This window comes from Leptonotus elevatus, chromosome 7 (assembly GCF_054856555.1).
Source record: "Leptonotus elevatus isolate MCC_2025b chromosome 7, RoL_Lele_1.0, whole genome shotgun sequence".
Taxonomy (NCBI): Eukaryota; Metazoa; Chordata; class Actinopteri; order Syngnathiformes; family Syngnathidae; genus Leptonotus; species Leptonotus elevatus.
In genome coordinates, this window is record NC_141245.1 from 26,493,276 (window position 1) to 26,516,761 (window position 23,486).

The 23,486-nt window shown below is 47.8% G+C and overlaps 1 protein-coding gene across 3 annotated transcripts in view; it reads right to left on the bottom strand.

Annotated features, from left to right (window-relative positions):
* Position 1: 1 nt before the first annotated feature.
* The window catches only part of ltbp4 (latent transforming growth factor beta binding protein 4), a 30,933-nt gene continuing 7,448 nt past the window's right edge, over positions 2–23,486 (bottom strand). The window contains exons 1-32 of one of the 3 annotated variants that reach the window (XM_086081582.1): positions 22,539–23,260; positions 20,742–20,984; positions 20,590–20,669; positions 20,319–20,525; positions 18,638–18,740; positions 17,980–18,042; positions 17,688–17,810; positions 17,122–17,298; positions 16,137–16,910; positions 15,948–16,070; positions 15,742–15,873; positions 14,741–14,866; positions 13,051–13,170; positions 12,849–12,968; positions 12,614–12,733; positions 12,293–12,412; positions 10,981–11,106; positions 10,420–10,548; positions 10,224–10,346; positions 9,982–10,119; positions 9,786–9,911; positions 8,904–9,047; positions 8,451–8,702; positions 8,297–8,368; positions 7,085–7,213; positions 5,149–5,289; positions 3,991–4,143; positions 3,073–3,156; positions 2,532–2,631; positions 1,869–2,056; positions 1,495–1,647; positions 2–1,206 (exon numbers count right to left, since the gene is read on the bottom strand). In XM_086081582.1, the coding sequence (XP_085937708.1) occupies positions 1,064–1,206; positions 1,495–1,647; positions 1,869–2,056; positions 2,532–2,631; positions 3,073–3,156; positions 3,991–4,143; positions 5,149–5,289; positions 7,085–7,213; positions 8,297–8,368; positions 8,451–8,702; positions 8,904–9,047; positions 9,786–9,911; positions 9,982–10,119; positions 10,224–10,346; positions 10,420–10,548; positions 10,981–11,106; positions 12,293–12,412; positions 12,614–12,733; positions 12,849–12,968; positions 13,051–13,170; positions 14,741–14,866; positions 15,742–15,873; positions 15,948–16,070; positions 16,137–16,910; positions 17,122–17,298; positions 17,688–17,810; positions 17,980–18,042; positions 18,638–18,740; positions 20,319–20,525; positions 20,590–20,669; positions 20,742–20,984; positions 22,539–22,794 (5,088 nt within the window). In that variant the 5' untranslated portion in view covers positions 22,795–23,260 and the 3' untranslated portion in view covers positions 2–1,063. Of the gene's footprint in view, positions 1,207–1,494; positions 1,648–1,868; positions 2,057–2,531; positions 2,632–3,072; positions 3,157–3,990; positions 4,144–5,148; positions 5,290–7,084; positions 7,214–8,296; positions 8,369–8,450; positions 8,703–8,903; positions 9,048–9,785; positions 9,912–9,981; positions 10,120–10,223; positions 10,347–10,419; positions 10,549–10,980; positions 11,107–12,292; positions 12,413–12,613; positions 12,734–12,848; positions 12,969–13,050; positions 13,171–14,740; positions 14,867–15,741; positions 15,874–15,947; positions 16,071–16,136; positions 16,911–17,121; positions 17,299–17,687; positions 17,811–17,979; positions 18,043–18,637; positions 18,741–20,318; positions 20,526–20,589; positions 20,670–20,741; positions 20,985–22,538; positions 23,261–23,486 lie in introns of those variants that run through there. The other 2 variants (XM_086081581.1, XM_086081580.1) reach the window with 2 other exon arrangements.

Sequence of the window (23,486 nt, forward strand, 5' to 3'; positions counted from 1 at the left end):
GTAGCGATAAATAGTTTTTTATTTTGGTCCTCTAAATGAGTTTTGAGCGCCAGCAAACTGACATTCTCTCAATTTTGCTTCATTAATTTTGATCTTCTTTCACAAGCATTCTATGCGTTGTCGTCGTTGATGAAGGTCGACGGCGGCAACTGTCACGTACGTTGCGTGACGTCGAAAGTCATGTCAGTATTTAGGAAGGAAGAAAGCTCTCGTTTGATACTCGAGTAAATTGCGTTTTGCCGTTCACCTGCTGCCGTGACGTATTTCCGGGGAAATCTCATAAAGCGGCGCCTTTTCCGGGAATGGCCGTCGCCGTTTGTTTTCCTTCGGAGAGAACCTCGACCCGTTTTGGAATTTATTTTCCTCGTTTTTTGTCAAGGCATCAAAGAAGAGGAGAGACGACAATACTTTGCGCAATCACTGCTGCGTGTCCAAATTCTAACTGCCTTGTTTTTTTTCTCGTGGCTTGTTCACATTCGCAAAATGTGTTCTGGGTATTTTCTTCCTGCTGATGTTATCCATCTGTTGACCACACAAGGGCGCCGTTTGTTAACAGTGGAACCCGAGCTCAAGTTTTCGCGTCACTTGTTACTCTGTTTAAAGAAAACTTGTTTCCCCCAAAAAAACACATTCAAAAGAAGTCAACATAACAGTAAATGCGACAAACAAATGATTTTGGGGGAAACTCAAATACCGCGTCCGTTTGTCTTCCGCAATTCCACCACCGTCCTTCCGGCGAGCGTTTTGCCATCGGCAGCTCGCCGGAACTGCCAAACTGACGTGACTTCTTGACTGCATTACAAAATCCAAAACCGTGAAGGCAATCATTCATTTTGGGCCAAAACGGTTTTACTTTCAGTGTCGCGGTTGAAAAAACAAAAAAATATGAACAATACTGAGAAGCCAATTCCGCTTCGATTACGTCTTAACTGGGCTAACACAAATGCTAACGCTAAACTCCGGTTCCACCTCCGCTCGGACTTCATGAAGCTCGTTCGAGTCCAGCTCATATGCTGCAGTTTTAGCGTCGTCCCCGCCCCGCTTTGGACCGGTCCGGTCCGGTCTAGGCGGGCACGCAGTGGTTGAGCCTGCGCGACATGACGTAGCCGCGCCGACACACGCATCGGAAGGAACCGTCCGTGTTGACGCAGCGCGAGTTGACGCAGGGGAAGCCCACGTCGGCGCCGCCCTCGCACTCGTTGACGTCTGCCAACAAAAGACAACAAATGATAACGAGGACAGCTGACAAGCATTTTTGTAACCCCTCCCCTAATTGGCAACCCAAAACATGAAGTTTGAAACTCAAACCCTCCTGGCAAAGGCTCGCTCCAATTTCAAACCCTAACTTTACTTTGAACGCCCAATTTGCAACGATTGACAAAAGGACGCTCCATTTAAGGCCCAACAACATATCATGGTTTTGTCGGGCCTTAAATGGAGCGTCCTTTTGTTGCGGACACATCAATAAATCCAACAGGCAGGCACGAGTCTCACCGGTGCACGTCATGGTGGCGGCGTCCAGACGGTAACCGTGGTAACAGTCGCAGGTGTAGCCCTCGTCCAGGCGGATGCACGTCCCGTTCTCGCAGCCGTTAAGAATGCCGCAATCGTCCGCCGCGCTCAGGCCGGCGAACGCGTCGTAGCGCCCTGAAAAGCGCACACAGGAAGTGATGTCATCGCCCTCGCTCCACTTGGAGGCCAAAATGATTTTTTCAAAATGGATTCTAAATAATAATAAATAAATAAATGACCAGTGTGAAAAAAACAACTTTGTCTGCTGGCCTTTGTTTTTTTTAAATATTAAAAACATTGCATTGATGATTAGAATGGATCACGCTGACATTGTTAAGAAAACAAGCAAATCTCACGCTCATACAGCCTCCTGGGGGGGGCGAACGGCGGTCCGCGCCTCCAAGATCGGCCCTCCTCGTCCTCGTCCTCGTCGAAAGGAAGCGGTGCCAAGCTGAGAGGAGGCTCGCCCGGCGGCGCCGGCGGCGGCGGCGGGCCGGCTGCGAACGGCGAGCCGTCGTAGTCTCTCCCCGCGTAATAGCCGACGCTGTGCGCAACACAAGACGCAATCATTTGTGGACATTCGCTCACACGCCCCCTCCTGGCCTTGGTTGGGAAACACGCAATGCACTTGAAAATACAAAAGTTGTCAGGGAAAAAAAATTGAAGAAAATTATTCGATGAGAAATTGAAAAATTGAAGAAAAAATAGGACTTTAAAGAGATACTTGACGCATTCAGCGATTTTCAATATTCTGTACAATTAATGTGATCACTTGATTATTTTTCATGCAAAATAAATGCATTTTGCCACTTTTTGTTGACAGAAGAGGTTTCAAAATATAGTGCTACAAAAATCAGGTATAAATAATAAATAATGAGTCCAAACCTCTTTATGAGGGTCAAAACTTGGTTTTAGGGTTTAGGTTTGAATTAGGTTTCGGGTCTAGGAAATGAATTATGCCAATGAGATGTCCCCACTAGACATGTAAACCCAACATGTGTGTGCGTGTTTGTTCCTACTCAAAGCGAGGGGGCCCAGAGTAGGCGTCGTCGCCCCCTACTGGAGAGTAGTCGTCATAGTCGGCGGCAGGGAGGACATCAGGGGGGAACAAGGGCGGACCTGGGGGGAGAGGTGAGACACAAAGTATAAATAAACTCAAGGAGCCACTTGCTGCTTCACCAAGCTGAAGAACAAAGACATGATGACGGTGATCATCTCCAAACTGAGGTCATGTGTGCTGGGTTGAAAAAGCAAAAAATTTTAATAAAATGTCACGTTGTATGTATAATTTGCAGGTTTTTGTATATGAAATCCATTTTCAATTGTGATTTTGTGATTTATAATTCATCGAATGAGAAACTCAATCATTGAAAAGCACCTCGCCACTAAGTGGTGCCAGCAAACATCACAGCATGTGGCCACCATCCTCACCAATAGGTGGCGGTAAGGAGCCAGTAAGCTGCTTTGCCAACCGTCAATGGGCCAACAGGGAAGGACAATACATTAGGTACACTCGTGTGAATGACTGAAACAAAGAAAAACATCGCTTTGTGCCTCCACCTCTTCCGGGTCCGAACGCTTCCGGTTCAGGCGGGTCAGCGAAGACGGCCGGAGGGAAAGAGCTGCACAGGCTGCCAAAGTCATCTGTGGAAACAACACACGTCGTCATCATCATCATCGTCGTCATCATCACTTGAACCAAACTCAACACTGTCAATGTCATTTTGAATTCAGGGTAACTTCCATACAGTGGCTCATGTTTAGTGCCATCTAGTGGTGAACTCATGTAATTCAACGATTTTAAAGAGCCCAAACTTCGCAAGCCTACCGCCAATTATTGTTTGGCGCGAGTGTGTGAGCGAGCAGCCCGGCAAGCACGAGTTAGCCACAGTGGCTGACATAGCGGAAGAAGCTAGCTAAAGCTAGCGAGAGCAACGCAGAACGGAATCACGGGACTGAGCGACGAGCGACGAGCGACGAGCGACGAGCGACGAGCGCCCGCAGACCCCCAAGGGCGTGTTTTTCAAATCAGCTGCGGCTTGGAAACAAAATCACTTCAGATCATGGATGAATCCAATTTTGGATTCTTCACGTATTCCATTCTGTCATCAGCGGAAATATCGCGGCGTCGAAGTATTCAAATCACAGCTCTAAAATGTCCATGGGTTGAAATATTTGGCTACATAAAAACAGCATTTCCCCCCCCATGGAACACAATCCATTAAATGTTTAAACAAAAATAGAGAATATTTGGTACGCTAAATAAATGTTGACATTTTTCTTCTGCAGGACAAACGCAAAGTGACGCTCTCGGGTTGAAAGCGGACGATCGTTTTGTGTGCCGTTTTGAAGCCCCTCGCAAAAAAAAAAGCAAAGAAGAGCTCAGAACCGGCGACAGACAATATTGCCACGCATTGAAAGCTGGACTTTCGCAAATCTCGGTCAAGGGTCAAGGGTCAAGCGTTGTGTTGCGGTTACCGGAATGGCTTAGCGGGCAGAGCGCGCACTCCATGCCCCAACCTTGGCCGTACAGACAGCAGCAGTCGCTGAAGGTGACTTGCGCCCCTAGCAGGGGGCTCTGGCACATCAGCTCGGCGCTCACCGTCTGCCAGCACACCGACAAGTTCTCATCTGCGAGCGCAAGCGCGCGCGCACACACACACACACACACATATATAGTCAACATCAATTGTTAAACATACTGATGACATGAACTTGCTCCGTCATAATGTTTGGACAAATCAGTAATTGTGTTCCCATCAGCTTCAGAATTGCGCAAGTTGCGCAAAAACAACACTTTGATAAGGTCACGTTCTCGAAAAATACTTTTTTTTTTTCTTTTTTTTTAAAGACACCGATCCAATTGAAGGCCTGTCGTTCATGCAAAAATGTTTGACCAATCTGGACTGCATCACAATATTTGACAATTTCTTCCAAGCAAGATTATTTTAGTTAACGAAAACAAACAAAATAACTGAAACTACGCTTAAAAAAACATTTTCTTTCAACGAAAATGCTTTTTAATGAATGAAAGCAGACTGAAACTACATTTTACAAAACGTACTTAAAATAACAATAATCAGTGAAAATATCCTTTGTTTTAGTTTTTGGTATAATTTCACTCAGCCGAAATGTCACTTTTTTCACTTTATCATGGTGTTTATTAAATATAGTGTTGCCTCGCTAGAACGCTGTTCACTTTTCGCGGCCTTGCTGATTTGTTTGTGTGCAATTTTGCATGCATTTTTTCTTTTCTTTTTTTACAGTAACGTACCGATTTCATAAAAGTTATGAAGGTTTGAGCGTGCGAGAAATGAAATGCCTGGATGAGAAAAGTGTATAAACTGAGGGCTTTTAGAGCCTTAAAACATTTATAATAAATGTCAAACATAAAGCTAACTACTTTTTGGAACCTAGCGCCAGCGGCAAAACAACAAGTAATGCACTTTTGTTTTTAAACAAACGAAAACTAATACTGAAATGAACTCAAACTAAGAATTTTTTAAATAGCTCAAACGAATCCAAAAGTGCCCTGAAAACAAATTCAAACTAACGACATCTTAAAGACCAAAACAAAAATGAAAACTCCCCAATTCCCCGATGCCACTTCCTCCTTTGGGCTGAGGTGCGACTTACCGAGAGTGAGGTGCGAGGCGTTGACGCACTTTTGTTGCGTGCTGTCCAGCACGAGAGGCGGCGGACAGCTGCAATAATAAGAACCCACGGTGTTGACGCACGCGCCTCCCTCGCAGCTCACCTGCTCGCACTCGTCCAGATCTGAAGGAAAACACCAAAAGCGGCGGAAAAAAGAAAGACAAGGAAAGAAGCCATCAAAAAAACACACAAGAAACCCGCCAAGTCGACAACGGTTCGATGTGAAACAAAAGTTTGCCTTAGGAAAGTCAAAAGTGATGCTCGAGGAAGCCGAGGGCGGCAGCCAACCCGGAACGAGCGTGACAGCAACCCACCAATCGGGAGCGGGTGTTCATGCCGCTGAATTTGCATATGCCGCCAAAAAGCAGCTCGGCTGGAAGGAAAATGGCGCGTCCCCGCCCACAAACGTCCCGGACGGGCCAAAGCAAATCCTTCCGACGGCACTTTTAAAGGCTCGTTCCTGGCGGGCTTCCTCGGGTGTCACTTTTGAATTTGAAAAACGGCAGACACCAACGGCGGAACAACTCCATTGCAAACTCCTCCCATGACCGCCAAAGTCGCGTTCCGCTTGGCCAGCCGGTTCCCGTCAGCTGCTTTCGGAGTCCCGCAGACCAAAAGGGTCCGAGAAGACTCCTCCTTCAGCTTGACGGCATCCGACACCAGCGGGTTCGAGGATTGCCGCCGCGACAGGCAGCGACCACCTTACGGCCACAGCTTTGATCGGCGCGACCCACTCGGACTCAATGTCGGGCGGGGCATCGAAATGCTTTCTGACAGGGGATTCCGCCAGACGTTCCCAGGTGCGACCGCCATCTTCCCCCACCATCGGAACCAACACGCCACCAGGTGGTGATCAGTTGACAGCTCCGCCCCTCTTCACCCGATGACATTGAACCCGAGGGTGTCCCGTGCCAAGTGCACGCATGGACAGGCTTATGTCTGGTTGGAATTTCTCTGCCTCACACGCCGGCTCGGGGCTCGTTCCCCGCCAGAGGCGACATTCCATGTCCCAAGAGCTAGCTTCTGTAGCCGCGGATCGGACCGCCAAAGTGAGTCATTTCCATTAATTGCACACACCTACGACCAATCATGTTTATGTGCCGCCAGGCCAGCAAAGCCCAAATCGTCGATGACCCGAGGTCATTTTTGCCAAAAATGGTCCTGAAACCAAAATGGTCGTTCCATGTTTGTTTGTACGTGTTGCTACATTTCATTGGTTACGCCAACGTTGAGACTAACTCATGTTAGCCTGCCTATTGCGTTTATGTTAGCATCGAGCTAGCTGACTTTTTTTTTGAAGATTTGCTTCACTAGTAGTCAGCTGACCTGATTCCTTAAAAAAAAAAAAAAAAAAACACCAGCTGGCCCTAAAGTTTAAGTACAAGTTTTTCCCCCTTTGCACGACAGTCCAACCTTTATGCTCGGCGATGCTAATTAAATCAAATGAATGTCATTTTCCCCGTTAGCGTCACTCGAATGATTTCTTGATGACGCGTGCGGCGGCTATCCAAATGGAGGGTGCGACTTGATGATGTCATCGTGGAAAACACGCACGCCAGGTGGACAATGACAACATGTGTGAAGGACTTTAACGGCTTCCCTCACGTGACCTTTGATGTCTTTCCACAGCACGCACGCACGCACGCACGCACGCACGCACGCACGCACGCACGCACGCACGCACGCAGCTAAACAGAAATACCATTCATCCGTTTGGGCCTCCCCCAAAAAGTTTTGCATTGGACTTTTTTCCTTAATGAGGAACAAAAAACAAAATAAATCACTGAATAATGAAAGAGAATTCAAAGGGAATTCCAATTTCGCACTTTGCATTGATTGAGAGGACATTGTTGACAATATGAGAGCGATGAAGTCACATGTCACGTCACATGTCACGTCACATGTCACGCGTGCGTACCGACACACTGGAGTAGCGGCACGTTGTAAACAAATCCAGCGGAGCAGTAGCAATTGTAGCCGGGAATGTTGTTGACGCAAACGCCGCTCTTGCACACCTCCGGATGGAAACGTTTGCACTCGTCCACGTCTGAAAGCAAAAACAGACAAAAAGAAGGAAAACATTCAACACAACTTGCAACCGTGCGCTTGCGATTCAACACCTTTTTGGGGGAGTGATTATTGATCATTAAAGAATGTTGGAAGCCACCGATGGAAGACGCGGAACGGAAATGAGATCAAATCGCTGGCCGCTCTTCATCAAGTCAAGAAAAATGCTCTTCATTCGTCGCACTCGAAACAAATAGACATTTAATACATTACAGGAAAATAAGCAATTAGAATAACGAATACAGAGCAACAGAGAGTCAATTAAGTCATTGACTGGCAGCCATTTTGACTGACGCAACTCCCTTCGCTCCCGGCTGTTGGACTGGATTTGGACAGATTTTGCAAAACCTACAGAATATTCTGTTCTATTGCGATCAAAACATGGAACCGACCAAAAGGAAGATTAGCGGCTCTTCTTTCATCTCTTTCCGTTTTGCAACAATTAGCATTAGCATATAGCTCCTCATCACTCATCAATCAGTTTTAAGCTGTGGCGAAAACAACTTCTTGCAACGTAGCCCTGGCTGATCTCTTATACTCTGCTGCTACCTGCTGGCCGTTTTTGTAATAATGACCATTTCTTCACCCGTTCTTTTCTTATAGCGTATTTTCTTTAAAACACACACAAAAAAACCCATTAAAACGTATAAATACGTCTTTGGGACACTTACAACATTTCAATTTATACGTTTTTGGTAGCAAAAAACGATTTTTAGGGTCTGGTATATTAAAAATGATGGATATTGTGTATTTGAAAACACTGAGAAGACTTTTTGGTGCAGTAAACAAAAGCTTCTTCTGTCTTCCAAATCAGATGCATCCAAAATGCAGTCATTTCTAGGTTGAAAGAGATGGAGATTGTTTTCATTTCCACAACATCTCTAGTGCCATCTAGAGGAGTCAAAAAATATGGCAAGTGTTTCATGAAGCTTCGTTAGTCCATCACTCGAATTGTTCAAATTTTCCATTTTTTTGCAGGACGCGAGCAGTCCGACAATCACCGACGGCCTGGAGACCAATCTGTCCGTTGTCGTAGCTAATAGCCAAGCATAAATGTGCTCACCTGTGTAGCTGAAGTGGGCCTCCCCGGTGGTCACGTATCCTCGCCCACTGGGACACAGCGACAGGAAGTCGGCTGCACGCACACACACACACACACACACGCACGCACATCACAGATGACGTCACGGCAGGTGGGCGAGCAAAGGGGCTCTCACCCGAGTGGGCGGGGGGGCAGGCCTGGTACCGGCATCCCAGGCCCCAGCCCTCCCCCAGGGTGCAGCAGCACTCCTGCCGGCTGATGTTGGCGGCCAGCAGGCTGCACCACGACGAGCTCAGCTTGAAGTAGCACTCGCGCAGCTCGCCGGGACCGGGTGCCGGCACCTCAAAGGCGCCCGCGTGGATGGAGGATGATGATGATGATGGTGATGATGGTGGTGACGACGACGAAGGCTGGATCGGGAAAGCCGCTGCGGTGGAACAAGAAAGTGGACCGATTCTCATTTAGTACAATTCAGAATCCATTTTAAATGTCCGCATGACACAATGGCCTCCGTCCGAGAGGCTGTTTGGCCGTCAATCCAGGAAGTGCTCGCCTTGCCCACTTGCCAGGGCATCGCGCTCAAAGGTGCGAGTGGAGGTGAGTGGAATGATCGTGCGTGCGCGGATACCTGGCGGCAGCGCGCTCACGCATCGGCCAGCGTCCGCGTCAAAGTCTTCCCCCGGCGCGTCGCACTGGCATGTGAACGAGCCGTCCAGGTTGGCACAGCGAGCCGCGCCGCACACGCCCGGCGCCGACGCGCACTCGTCCTCGTCTGGAACACGCACACACAAACAGGAGATTGGAAAGATGGGTGTGTTGGAGTCCCCTTTCCGCCAGGGATGAGGGATGTTTTGCCTTTTCTCCTGCTCAGCTTTCATGAGCCGCACGTTGTGCCGCACGCGTCGCCATGCCGTTGGTCTTCCCACAGCGGTGTTTATTTCCGTACACGTTTGGAAAGTCAAATGACTGCCGAGGTGAATTGAATGAGATCGGCATGTAAGGACAAGATCGGCAGTTGAAAGTAGGGATGTGCAATTCATGGAAATTCAATTTCCAGGATTACCCTCCACGATTACAAAATGGGCACAATCGCACAAAAACGATTATTAATACTCGGGCTGCAACGAGTCCTCGTCATTTCGAGTTAGTCGCAGTCAAGCTGACGGCGGCATGCATGACAGTCCGCGGGGCTGACGCTGAGCCAAAGCCAATTTCAAAATAAACTTTACCTTATCAAGTAGCGCTTTTAATTTGAAGTTGTTCCCGGAAGCGCGTCGCCGCGTTGTAAGGGCTGACGAGGCGCTCGTCTGTTCAGAGTTTGTGAACAACGGCAATAGAAAAGCCCCAAACTCTTAACAGCAGTTTGAATTAGACAAAAACGATAAAATCCTTCATTTTACTTTGACTTTGAAATTTGGAAAAAAATGGTAATAGCAAAAAGCTGAGCAGTTTAAAGTTGCAACAGTTCGAATTAAAACAAAACAAAGAACAAAATATTCAGGCCACGTACCCACACAGGAGTTCCCGTCGGGCGCGGAGGTGAAGCCCGGGTCGCACAAGCACTCGTACGTCCCCTCCACGTTGCGACAGACGGCGTGCCGTCCGCAGGCCGACCCGTCGGCGCACTCGTCCACATCTGGCGGAGGAGACGCAAACGTACGTCGGTCGGTCAAGGTCGAAGGCGGCCGTCGGATGCTCAAACTGACCGTGACAGCGTCCGTCGGCCGAGGCCCGGAAGCCCGGCTGGCAGGAAGTCAGGCAGCGGTACGAGCCGATGGCGTTGTGGCAGCGCCGTTGTCCTCCGCAAACCAAAGCGCCGCCGGACGACGCGCACTCGTCCACGTCTGGGAAAACAAACACGCACGTTTACATCCACGCCGGCCGTCACATCTTTTTCAAATCAAATGGATGGACGCACGGACGGATGCGTGTAAACGTTTGCGTGTACCGAGGCAGGCGTTGTTTTCCGGGTTGCTGGCGAATCCCAGCCGGCATCGGCACGTGAACGATCCTTCGGTGTTGACGCACTCGCCGTCGACGCACACGTTGGACCTCACGCACTCGTTCACGTCTGCGTCACACAGCGTCTTACAATGGCCCGTGCGCGTCGCCGCGGCAACCGCCAGAGGGCAAGTCGTACCTACCGATGCACGTTTGGTTGTTGTCGTCGCCGAGTGCGTATCCTTGAGGACACACACACTTGAACGAGCCTGGCGTGTTGACACACTCTCCGGTGGGAGGGCACCAGTTCTCCTCCACGCACTCGTCAATGTCTACACACACACACACACACACACACACACACACACACACACACACACACACACACACACACACACACACACACACACACACACACACACACACACACACACACACACACACACACACACACACACACACAACGTTGCAATAATCGCACACATGCAGCAGCATGCTGTCAACTAGCGATTATTCCAGTCATCGAATAAACTGTCAATTATTTTCCCGATTAATCAATGAACCGGATTTAAAAATGGGGCATTATTTCAAATCAACAGTTCATAAACATAAATTTCTCATTGATTTACAAAGCAATCGTTTTATTTTGGTTCCAAACAAAGATAATCGGAGGACTACAGAAATCGGAGAACATGTACAATTACAGAGCTAAAATTCAGTGCTTATGGACAATCTTTAACGGAAAAACAATTCATCATAATGACCTCTGCACGGCCGGCCCCGTCCGAAGGTTCGATAGCCCGGTAGACAGTCGCAGCGGAACGAGCCGACGGTGTTGACGCACACGCGCTCCGCCTGGCACGCGGACGCGCTCGCGCACTCGTCCACGTCTGTGCAAAAAGGTGAGGCCAGCGTGTGAATGAAAATTGAAAGCAAGTAAATATCACCCGATTGGTTTCAACAGTAAATGTTTAATTTTCAGTTCCATAAATTGATCTCTTAACAGTCATCAGATTATTTATTTTTAATTTTTTTAAAGGCCCATGTCAAAGTTTGGAAAATGCAGACTCGGGCCGGGTGTCGATTCAGATTCACAAAATCGATTCACAAGGACCAGATTTGATTCGATTCACTTTGATTGCTTTTCCATTCCGGTAAGGATTTCATGCAGTGCCAATTTTTATGTTATATACCTTATAACCTTATATATATATTTTATGTATATATTTATAATTTACATATTTAATTTAGTATTTTTTTAAATCATTGCAAACATCAGTGAAAACATTTCTGAATTGACCTCACGTGTAATAAGTTGGGTCTTTTGTAAGTGTGAAATTTCCTCAATCAATTCGATTTCGATTCTCGAGGGTTCAGTTCCATTCAATTTCAATTTTTCCCAATTCAATTCAATTTGATTCGCTCTAATTCAATCGGTATTGATTTATTATGGAACATTAATTCTTCTTAAAGATCAAGGGCATGACTTGAAAAACTCTACAAACAAATTCCAAATAGAATTTTGTGGAGGCAGTAACTGGGTAAATAATTCAATAATTGTAAATCAATATTCTGAATAGTCTTTAAGTGCAATAAGTCAGGTCTTTCATTAATGTAAGAAAATACCATTAAATTCATGTGAACATAAATTTCAAGAAAACAGTAAGATTCGCCTTAAAAATTCTATTTTCTTATGAAGTTATGGGAAAAAGATATAAAAATAATTGATGATGGTTTTATGAATCGATATTAGGCTCAAAAAGGAAAATCCCTTTGATATTGATTTTTTTAAACCCAGCCCTATGAAATACTTACTTTTTTTTAAATAAAAATTCACTTTTCACATGAATTTTGGGGAAAATCCTATTAAAAATATCAATTTAAAGATTTATAGGAGGCTCTGAAAAGGAAAATTTATTTCATTCGATTCGTAGATTTAAATTATTATTATTATTATTTTAAACCCAGCCCTAATAGTAAATATGTCCTGGCCCACAATCGGTCATTGCGTGTGTTTTGGTGTGTATGTGTGTGTGAATGTGAGGTTGTGTACCGCCTGTGTGTGTTTGTGTGTACCTTCACACACTCCATTGGTAGCCCGGTAACCTTGGCGACAGTCAACACACTTGTAGGATCCCTTTGTGTTGACGCACTGGCCGCCAGGACACATCGCTCCGTCCTCACACTCGTTCAAGTCTGTTCAACACGCCACATACATACGTGTGCACGCCTCTGTGTGTGTGTGTGTGTGTGTGTGTGTGTGTGTGTGTGTGTGTGTGTGTGTGTGTGTGTGTGTGTGTGTGTGTGTGTGTGTGTGTGTGTGTGTGTGTGTGTGTGTGTGTGTGTGTGTGTGTGTGTGTGTGTGTGTGTACGCATGTCTTTGTGCACGTGTGTTACCTGTGCACTGTTTGTCGGTCAGTTTGTATCCCGGGCGACAGGACACACAACGATACGAGCCCACAGAATTGACACACATCTGACCTGGACACTGAGACGGATCGGCACATTCGTCCACATCTGGACACACGCGCACACGCCCAGGTAACATTCCCACATACATGCACAAACATGCATGTCACGATGATGACATCATCGACTGTGTTTCACGTTGTGTAAATTGTGATGTTGTCACCTGCACAGGTGGTGTTGTTGTTGTTGAGCTGGTAACCATGGCGACAGAGGCATCGGAAGCTTCCAGGGGAGTTTTGGCAGCGCCCGTTAGCGCATGGAGCTTGAACACACTCGTCAATGTCTGGGGGGACGGATTTACATACGGATGAAGATTTTATCTTATCTTCTCGTATGTTGCCGTGACAACTGCGAAGTGGCTTTACCTGTGCACTGTCCGTTGAGAAGTCCGAATCCCGGCTGACAGGAGACGCAGCCATACGAGCCACGATTGTTGACGCATTCCTGGCCAGGACACAGCAGGGGGTCCTCACACTCATTTACGTCTGGGGGGGAGGCAGTGGGAAGGGGGAGGGGCCATAAACCACTTTAGTGAAGGTATCCGCATTAGCCATGTTAGCCACAAAAAGCACGTTAGTCAAGTGTACACACGTTAGCCACATTAGCATTGTTAGTCTCGTTTGTCACAGCTTTGACATTAGCTTAATTTGCCTTCTTAGCTACATTAGCAATGTTAGCTACTAACTAAACAAAGACATCCACAAAAGAGACGTTAACCATGTTAGCAATTGTATCCACATTAGTCATATTACAACACGGACTTACATTTGAATGGACCAACATTAACTTTGGTGGAAGTGAAGCCACTGATTTTCATTGCCGCTTGCTAATCCCGCCTAACCTGAACATATAGCCTGCAACATTTTCACACTATTTTCTGCCTCCGTGGCAAAAATGCCAACATGTATGACATACGGTTGTACCAAAAAGTCTGGGGAAAGTGCTATATGTACATTTCATTGCTAAGCATAAGTTGTCAGCAACAGTGGCAACATAAAATGGCTGCCCTCTGGCTTCAGTTGCGAGTGGCCATTCAACAAGTCCGTGTGTTAATCACACTCACCACATTAGCAATGTTAGCTTCATTCGCCATTGCCGTGACATTAGCTTCAATTGCCTTGTTAGCCACATGAGCAATGTCAGCCATTTTAGCTCAGTGACTTTGGCCATGTTAGCCACATAAGCTACGTTAGAAACTTAACATTTAATTTGTGGAATCATTTTTGGTACGGACCTGAAAAGATGCAAGTCACTTGCTGAGTTTAAAAAAGAATATTGCAAAGTGTTAAATCCTCTTTCCCTGTCCAGTGAACTCTTAACCGTGGTACAGAGACTCAACAGGCATGTTTTCTTTTCGCTCACTTTCTTTGAGCTTCCCCCACCGCTCTCATTCACTCCCTGAAACAACACCGCCCCCCCGTGCCAAAGTGCGGCACTGCAACACGCTATCCCTCCATAATACTACTCTTAAAGGGCCACGCTTGGCTTGTAACAAAAGCAAAGTTGTTTAAATCAGACATGAGCTGGTAAAATTGCAGAAATGTTGTACTTTTGAGTATGAGTGTAATGAAAATTGTATATGTGAGTATGAAGATGTATTATGGCGTATGCCCATGAATTTCACATACATACACTGCTGGCAAATGTACGTCGGCCAACAGGTCAAAGTGCAGTTGAGTACACGAGCAGGCTTAGACTTTTTTTTTCATTGAAATATATTAACCTATTATTGTATCCATAATGAAATAAGTCAAAACCTACAACGAATAAGGGGTAGGACTAGATACGTTTTTAACTTCTTCCTACTCCTTTTTCAACATGTAAATGATTAATTGATGATCGTATAAGGTTTTTCTTTCTTCTTTTAAATGTTTGTTTTTCTTATTCTGCTACTTGTTTATATGTTCAATAAACAAAACAAAAAAACAATGTTGCTGATATTAGCCATGCTAAGCACTTAAGCATTAGCAATGTAAGCCACAACAGCCACATTAGCCATGTTAGCGATGCTAGCCTCGTTAGCCACATACGAATAAAATGTGGACAGGATGTCACCTTGACAGCGAGTCTTCCGAGCGTCTGTCTTGAATCCGGACGGACAAACACATCGGTAGCTGCCTGCAAAGTTGACGCACTCGCCTGGAGCACACACACCTCCAGTCGCAACACACTCATTCACATCTACACACACACACACACACGCGCACGCACGCACGCGGTTCTATGAGTGCCAAAAAGATGTTGTTGCGTCTGTCTTACGTCTATGGGCGTGTGACGTGACATATGTCTGTGTTCATCAAACGTTGAACTGTCCTTGTGTCCATGCTAAGTGTCTACGTACATGCCTATGATGGGTGTATATGCTAGTGCAAAACTGCATTAAAATCTACGGAAATGTTAATTCATGAACAAAAATGAGACGAAAATAACATGATTTTGTCAAATCTTTTCTCTGCTTATCTGTCATGTGACACACAGTGACACACCCCCTTTCAAAGCTGCAGCTAGCAAGTGCAACATGCGCAAACAGGAGGTGGAATCACGGTGAAAGGTAAAAGATAAATACAAAAAATTATTAATCCAACGACTATAATGTTCCAACAATAATGCTAATTCATCCGCTAACTGATGCTGGCTAACTTACTAGCTCGTTCGTAGCCATAGTAGCCACTTGTTGATATACTGTCATTGTGCGTCAAGTTGTTTTTCATCAAAAAGATGAGAGAAAATTTGATGTGAAATAGTTTTCGATCCGAAATGTTCAACATGATTGTTGACAGTTTTTGTTGATTAAAACTGGACAAACAAAATGATGTTTTCTTGGGACTAAAATTGGACAAAATAAAACCGAGATGAGGTTGAATAAGTATGATAAAGCGTGATTGAAACTGGACTAAATTGAAAAACGGCGAATAAAATGAACACGACCTCGCATCGGCATGTACGTAGACACAAGGACCGTTGAACGTTTGATGAACACAAACATATACGACATATTTGTGTCACTCATGGAACCGCATGCAGCCCCAAAACCCGTCTCGCGTGTGTTTGCTGACCCTGGCAGTGCGTGTGCTGGCTGTTGGCCTGGTAGCCTTGATGGCACACGCAGGTGTGTTCGCCTCCCGGCTGATCCACGCAGCGACCGCCGCCACACGCGTTGGGTTTGCTCTCACACACGGCCGGCGCTGCTGCGCACGCGCACACACAAATGTATCAATGAGCCGGTCTTGAAAATGTTTCAGACGCCGTTTGGAGGACTTACGCGTGGTCGTCAGTGGCTTCTTGGGAGGGACGAGATGTCCGCCGGGCCCGGGGTCTTGCTCGGGGATCCGTGGGCTCGGTTCAGGGAGGGAGTCTCCTCCTTCCGCAAACACAGACAAGGCATCTGTCGTTCATTGTGAAAGAAACGTCCCTGTTCCTGCCTGCTCCAATCGGACAATTTGTCGGGTACCTTGGCTCCCACTTGCGCCTTGGTTCCGATTGGTGACTTGGTTTCTGCCTTGGTTCTGACTGTCTCCTTGGTTCCGATTGGTGACTTGGTTTCTGCCTTGGTTCTGACTGTCGCCTTGGTTCCGATTGGTGACTTGACTTTCACTAGAGCTTTGGCTGATCCTGGACCCTTGACCTCCTCTCGTGTCTTGGCGCCCACTGGGGATTTGGCTTCGGCCCGTTGCGGGGTTCCGGGTCTTATCTTGACTGCCACCAATGCTTTGCTCCCAGCTAGTGTTTCGGTTCTGACTCGAGCCTTGGCTTCTGCTCGTGTTTCGGTTCTGACCGAAGCCCTGATTCCTTGTGATGCCTCGGTTCGTGTCAGTGACTTGGTTGTGACTTGTGCCCTGACTGCCCACGGTTCGCTGGTTGCCGCCTGTACCTCGACTCTCACCGGATGGCGGTGGCGATCTTACAGGAGACGTGGTCGGCTTGGGGCGGTTGGGCCGGACCGCGGGCCTGTCCGGGCTTTGAGGTCTTTGCCGGGCGGTGCTCCCGGGGTTGACAGGTGTCGGCGGAGGCGGGCTGGCGGCCAGGCGAGGTGGAGGCGGACCGGGGCGGCTGGGGGAGGGTTTGTGCCGAGATGCGGAGCTCGTACCGCGGTGCGGCTGCTGGTCGTCGGTTAGCAGCTGAGCTCCGCGGGTGCCCAGTTGATCTGCAGCTCTCTGGCTGAACTGCAGGACGGAGGCGGAGTAGTGGTAGCCCGGACCGGCGGGACAGATTTCCTTGAAAGCCGCTGGAAGAGCACAAATCCTCAACTCATTTTATTGTCTGACCTTGTGGTGTTAGTATTATTTGAAACGGTTGGAAGTCGATCCTAAATCTGCAAATGGCGGATTTCGTCTTTCTGTAGACATGTTGTACAACTTCCTGTATCGTCATGACAAATAATATCCCTGCCTCCACTCGAAGCCCCTCCCGCACCCTCGACGGGAGCGTGGACTCACCCGAGCCGAAGTAGGGGCAGCGCTGGCATCGGGCCCCCCAGGCCTTGCCGACTCGGCTGCAGCAGCAGATCTGCTTAGTGATGTTCCTGAGGATGGGCAGCGAGCAGGAGGACGGGCCCAGACCTGAACCCAGGACCCGGTGGCACTGACCCTTCACCTCGGATATCACACTCTGGGCTGCGCAGCACACAAGAGAGGACATTTCGAGCAGGACTGTCAAACTCGACTCGTTTGATTTCACTTTTACCCGAATTGGATCTCAAGTGGGCCAAAGCAGCACGTCTGTGGCATATTAAGCAATAATTAACCACAGACGAGTGGGTCGGGACACAGTCGCCATCAAGCGCATTTGTGAGGCGGGCCGAACCCAGGTAAACGGACAGCCAAAGAACCAATCAGAGCAGAGCAAAAGGCACGTCTATTGACTGGGCTGCGTCTTATTGTGCCAAAACTCACATGTATGGCGGCGTGTAAACAGAACCGATGTGGCGAACACACGCATCGGGAGCAGGACAGGAGGCGGCCGGGTTTGCTTTGGCTTAAGTGAGCCTCGTCGCTTTACTTACAGATGCAGAGTCCATGCGAGGCATCCAAGATGAAGCCCGTCTTGCAAACGCAACTGTAACTTCCCGCCGTGTTGACGCACACGCCGTTCTCACAAAGGCCCGGCCGCAGGCACTCGTTCACATCTACGCACAAATGCAGGCCGCGCACTCTTTACTCGCTCGTTTGCTCACTTCAATCAACAGGATAGAAGGCATTTCCACTCTTTTTTTTAGGATCCTGGAGGCAGCGGTTATTATTATTAGCCAAACCTGATAATACTAATTAGTGTTATTAATAATAATAAAAACTCACCGACGCATTTGGTTCCATTGCTTGGTTGAAAGCCAAAAGGACAGCTGCTGTTGTTTGGACCTGCTGAGTCACAATTTCATGACGGGTGATTGCGCAACAAGCTTGTGAAGACGCACACGAGGAAAGCAAATCCATCAAATCCATTTTTGATGACATTTATTGAACGGCAGCAGGGGGGTGGGGGGGGGGGGGGTTGATGGTGTCAATTCCACGCCTCTGCTACCATTCAAGTCATGCCCTCAAGAAGAACACATTTCAGAATGTGTGTACTTGTACATACTACATTGTGAGGACCAAAATACGTCTTTAACCAACAGAGGACATTTTTGTGAAGTGAGGACATTTTGGCCGGTCCTGACAACTCAAGACCTCTTTTGAGGGTCAAGACTTGGTTTTAGAGTTTAGGTTTGAATTGGGTTGTGGTTGATGTTAGGGTAAGAAATAGGGGTAGCTAATCATTTTTGATGGTTGGGGTTAGGGGGAGGGGCTAGGAAATGCATGATGTCAATGAGGTGGCCCCACAAAGATAGTAAAACAAACGTGTGTGTGTGTGTGGGCGCTGTTATGTAAGCCCGTCCCGGTGGGATCTTTGCAAATATTTGAGTGATCCGGGATCACGGCATGCGTGTTTGTGTTTGCTTGCGAGCGGCGTGCTGACCTGCGTGCGGGGGGCAAAGGGCGCAGTCGCTGGAGCCCCAAGCCTTTCCCAGACCTCGGCAGCACATCTCTTTGCTCCGCAGGCCCGGCAGAGGAGAACTGCACTGTACGGACACGCAAACGTCAATAACAAGCCGCCACTTGTGATCTGCTGCAGGTCTTGTTGCACTTGACAAACGCTTTCAGCTCGTTTGGAGACGTTTGGAAGGTCAATTCATATAAAACCGCCATTTATTCTATTCAAAGGAAATTAGATTTGCTCGAGAATAACTATGGTTTTAACATTTACAAAACAATGTCAAAAAATTACGGAAGCGGATGAATGAATATTGAAGATCCCTTTTCACCTTTATGACAATCACGGCTCACCTTTTTTCTGAAGCTGAGCCGTGATTGGACCTTACCTGAGCAACTGTGATGTCATTTTCAGGTGACAGCAAGTGGCAAAATGGCTGCCCCGGCCGAGATGGCTCAAATTGGCCGCATTTAGACGCTTAACCTAAATTCCACTAACACCATTAAGCACGATGCTGTGTTTGGACGACTCGTGTGGCTGCATTGAACATTTTATTGTCAAGAAGATTTTGGGGGTTGACTTCACCTTTAAGGATTTAGTTGCTGTATAATTATTTATTGGTCCTCAACAAACGTCATTGGTGGAGGTCATACATCGTTACCGGGTGCAATTTTGGTGGACGGCTCAAAAGCGTGCGTGCATGCAAGGAAGTGTTTCCAGTTTAGGACACGACGAGTCCTTCTGGTTCCCATTAAGACCCGATCCTCGGAGGTGCGCGGCAGCACACGTGTTTCCAGACAAAAAACAGGCAAATTGTGAACATTTCCTTCAAAAAGGAGATTCAAGTTGTTTATCGCCGCCACGGAAACTAAACATAAAACTAAGAGATTGACATGTTGACATTTAAGACAAGTGAGCTACGTTGCCTTCAGAACAGCTCTGGCAAGCTTCATAGTTCATACATCACATCAATGGAAAATGCCGTTGGCATGCTAATGTGTTACCAGGCTACATGCTAGCATTGATAAGTATTGTTTCACAACCGTTTAAGAAACTGGTATTTTGAACACAAATGGCGGTGTGGAACAGCCACTGATCTGAATATATGACCGCCGGAAAGCCGATGGCACGCACACGCCCGTGCAAGCCGTTGAAGCCACGGGGCGGCCATCTTGCTCCTCCCATCTCGCCAGCAGACTACTGTATAAACTATACGGTATACGTACACATTAGACACATACAGCTTGTTGTAGGCAGTTAGCATAAGGCCTGGGGCGAGGTGGGGGGTTTGTGTGTGTGTGGGGGGGGGGGGGGGTGCTCACTATTTTTTCAAAGATTACTCAACAGGAAATCATTAAGATTTGAAATTGTATTCGCAAACATGTTCAAACATACTTGCGAGGACGTTTGAACATAATTGTAGGCTAAATGCTATAAACATAGCATATTTTCCCATAATGCAATAGGGTATCGACTTGCGCATGTTCAATTCAATACGAAGGCCAAACCTAAATAATGCACTTCACACATAACGACTCATAAAAGTTAAGCAAATAAGCAATGTTTTTTCACTTCAGTTTCAAACATTTTGGTATAATGTGGGCCAAATGTTTAAAAGCAAAACAAAATATGGTTTCAAGTGTTGTGAGTGCTCACCATCACTCACCTGTCCGTCTTTAACCTCCCTGAAGCAGTACTTGAAGCCGGCGTGTTGGCCGTAGACGCCGTCGCCCCCGAGCGCCTGGGCCCGGATGCCGCCCTCCACCGGCGACCGGGCCTGTACGTCCCCCCGCGTCCTCGGCGCCGGAGCCCCCGCCGACCCGGACAGCGTGCCGGACGAGAGCGGCGCCGGCGCCGGCATGAATCCTGAAACCTGAAGGCACAAGCGGTGAGCGACAGCTAACGGGTATTCCAAACGTGGAAATCGGAGCTCGGACCTTCATCACCTGATGGACCTTCACGCTGGCTTCAGGCGGGTGCTGCACCCTCACCTTCACCAGGGATGCTCCAGGTGCACCTGGGAACAAGAATTTGGACTTCAAAGTAGGGTTTCAAACTGTTTTGGAACCTCAAAGGACGGACTCAGCACCTGCCAAGTCCTGGTCTGGACCCCCCAATGGCAGAAGAAACTCAGACCGGGTCAGGTCCATAACGGGCGCCATGACGGACAGACGGGGGGGCTTGACGATCTCATTGGGCGAGGAGGAGGAGGGCGCGGCTTGCGAGGAGGCGACGAGAATCTGGCAGAACTTTCCGGTAAAGTTTGAGGGGCAGAGGCATCGATCCTTCAGCAGACACACACCTCCGTTCTTACACAGCAAACGACACACAACTACACAAAGACACGTTTGCATCATCAGCACGTGAGGTCAAGGCGGCAACCTGGCTTGAAACCCGACTTTCAAAGCACAACACGTTTGGAACCCGAAGCCAGGCGTGATACGCTACTGCGAAACCATGAGAGCCCATTTTGAATCCCAAACAATGACTTGGTTGAAACCCTAACTTTAAAACCTTTGGGTCACGGTTTTGAAGAAACAGGACTTTAAATTAGGCTTACAAGCCTTAATTGGGGTTTGAAAGAGGTGAGGGTTTCAGATTAAGGTTTAAAGCCGGCATTTGTGTTTTGAAGCCCGGGTAGGGTTTGAAAGCATCCAGTTTCAGGTCAGGTTCTGTGGTCGAAAGCCAGAGTTAAGGATTCAAAGTACAGTTAGCGGCCAGGATTTGTCAAAGTCAAGCCAATCTTCAAATTAGGGTTGCAAGCAGTTTGAACTTTAGGGTTTCAAACAAGGCATGAGACTTCAAAGTAAGGGTTATCATTTCAAACTAGTATTTAAATAAGGTTTCAAATCGGGGTTTGGATTAAAAAGTCGGCTTTCAAGTCCCGTGGATGTTGTCAGTGAAAGTTTTGCATTGAATGCGTTTTTTCTCACACGGCTGTCATAAAGCAAAACACTGTGAGAAACGTGTTGAACGAAAGCAGCCGCGCGCACACGCACGCACTTCCCACTTCCTGGCCAGACAGGAAGTGCTGCTAACGAGCAGATAATGCACTCGGGAAAGGCGCTTGAGTGTTTGTTGCATCTCAAATTTTGGTCTATGTACTAGTACAATCTTTGCCCTCACTAGTACTAGTAGTACGAGTCAGAGCACTAGTAGAACGACGAAGGTCTTACAAGTTGTTGTTTTTTTTGCTCTACTGCCTTCCAATGCTGTATGACAATTCTGTGCACTAGTAAAACATTTTATCAGTGAGGCAAATGTGGACTAGTTGTTGACTCGTACAATTGCATTTTGTCACTAGTAGCATGCAGTTGTCTACTAGTGCACATCAACGTGCCGCGCCCTAGTCATTCTACTAGTAGAACAAATAGGGTGCACTAGTGAAATGACTGTGCTACTAGTGCAATAGTAGAACAACTACAAGTTTCCAGTGAGGAAAATGTATGCTTTTGTTGACACACCTGTCACAGTGTGCTACTCGTCACGTTTTGGTTCTGTGGCTTTGGGTTCTGGTTTGATTTTGGGTGTTCATGTTTTTTGTTGTCTGAGTGTTCAGTGTTTTGCGTTCTTCGTCTTTCCCCTCGTCTCGTTATGTCTAACCACGTCCACCTGTGTGTTTCTTCCCTTACAGTTTACTAGTGCAGTTGAATTTGAACTAGGCTACGTTTAAGACCCACGCTAAAGACGGTAACACGTTTGAGTTTGTCCACAACTTGACTGGCGTCACAATGTGTGCGTGCATTCGCAAGTCAGTGATTGGAGTTGGTTTATAACCGCACGGGTTCAACGATGCGTCGTTACGAGCTCGGCTAATTAGCATTGTTTGGACGAGACGTTTGCAATAAAATGCCGATCGTGTCAATCGGCTGCCAAAGCGACTCACAGACTCTGAAGCCGTCTCCGATGGTCCGTCCTGCCGCCGGGCCGCTGAACAGGGTCGTCACGTTGCCGCGCTGGCAGTGATTGACGCAACGCTGCTGGCTGCAGCGCACCTTGCAGATGGTGGGCGTGAACATCACCTGCACCCTATCCGCCCCTCCGGGGGCCGCGCCCGGGACGCCGACCGACTGGCCGTGGGCCGCCAGGGAGAAAGAGACCACCAGGGATGACAGGATGAAGACGAGCCTCACGCGCAGCATGACCACTTTGGGGACTCCTCAGAAGGACAAGATTGGCAACATCCGAACCAGAAGAAGGATGAGGACCAGAACGGGGTCTGGTTCCCAAGCAGCACCAGAAGAAGGAGACGAAGAAGGAGACGAAGAAGGAGACGAAGAAGGAGACGAAGAAGGAGACGAAGAAGGAGACGAAGAAGGAGACGAAGAAGGAGACGAAGAAGGAGACGAAGAAGGAGACGAAGAAGCTCTGCTTCCGAAAGGGTTCGGTTCTTCAGCGGCGTGCTGTCTCTGCCGCTCTCGAGCGAGACTTTGAGAGTTGTAGAGCGGGAGAGGAATTTAATTGAAAGCAGTGAAGCCGCTTGGGCTCGGGTCCAACATAAACGTTTTGTCAGAAAACGCCCACTCCTGCCATGGCCGCCCTCCTTTGTGGCGTTCCCCAGCCGTCCTGGTGCAGCTCGCGAGCGGCCGTAAATAACAAGTCAACACGGCCAGCGTCTCCCCGCGTGTCTCAGCGATGATGCAAGGAAGGCTGGGGTAAAAAAAACAAAAAAAACTGAAGGAAAGCCTCATAAGTCTTTTTATGCGCGCGCACACGCACGCACACGCACACACACTTTGCGTTGCGCTGCGCACACTAAACACACAATCATGTGGAAGCACGCTAACACAGCCACAAGCCATGGATGTTTATGGCATTTACTCACCATCACAAA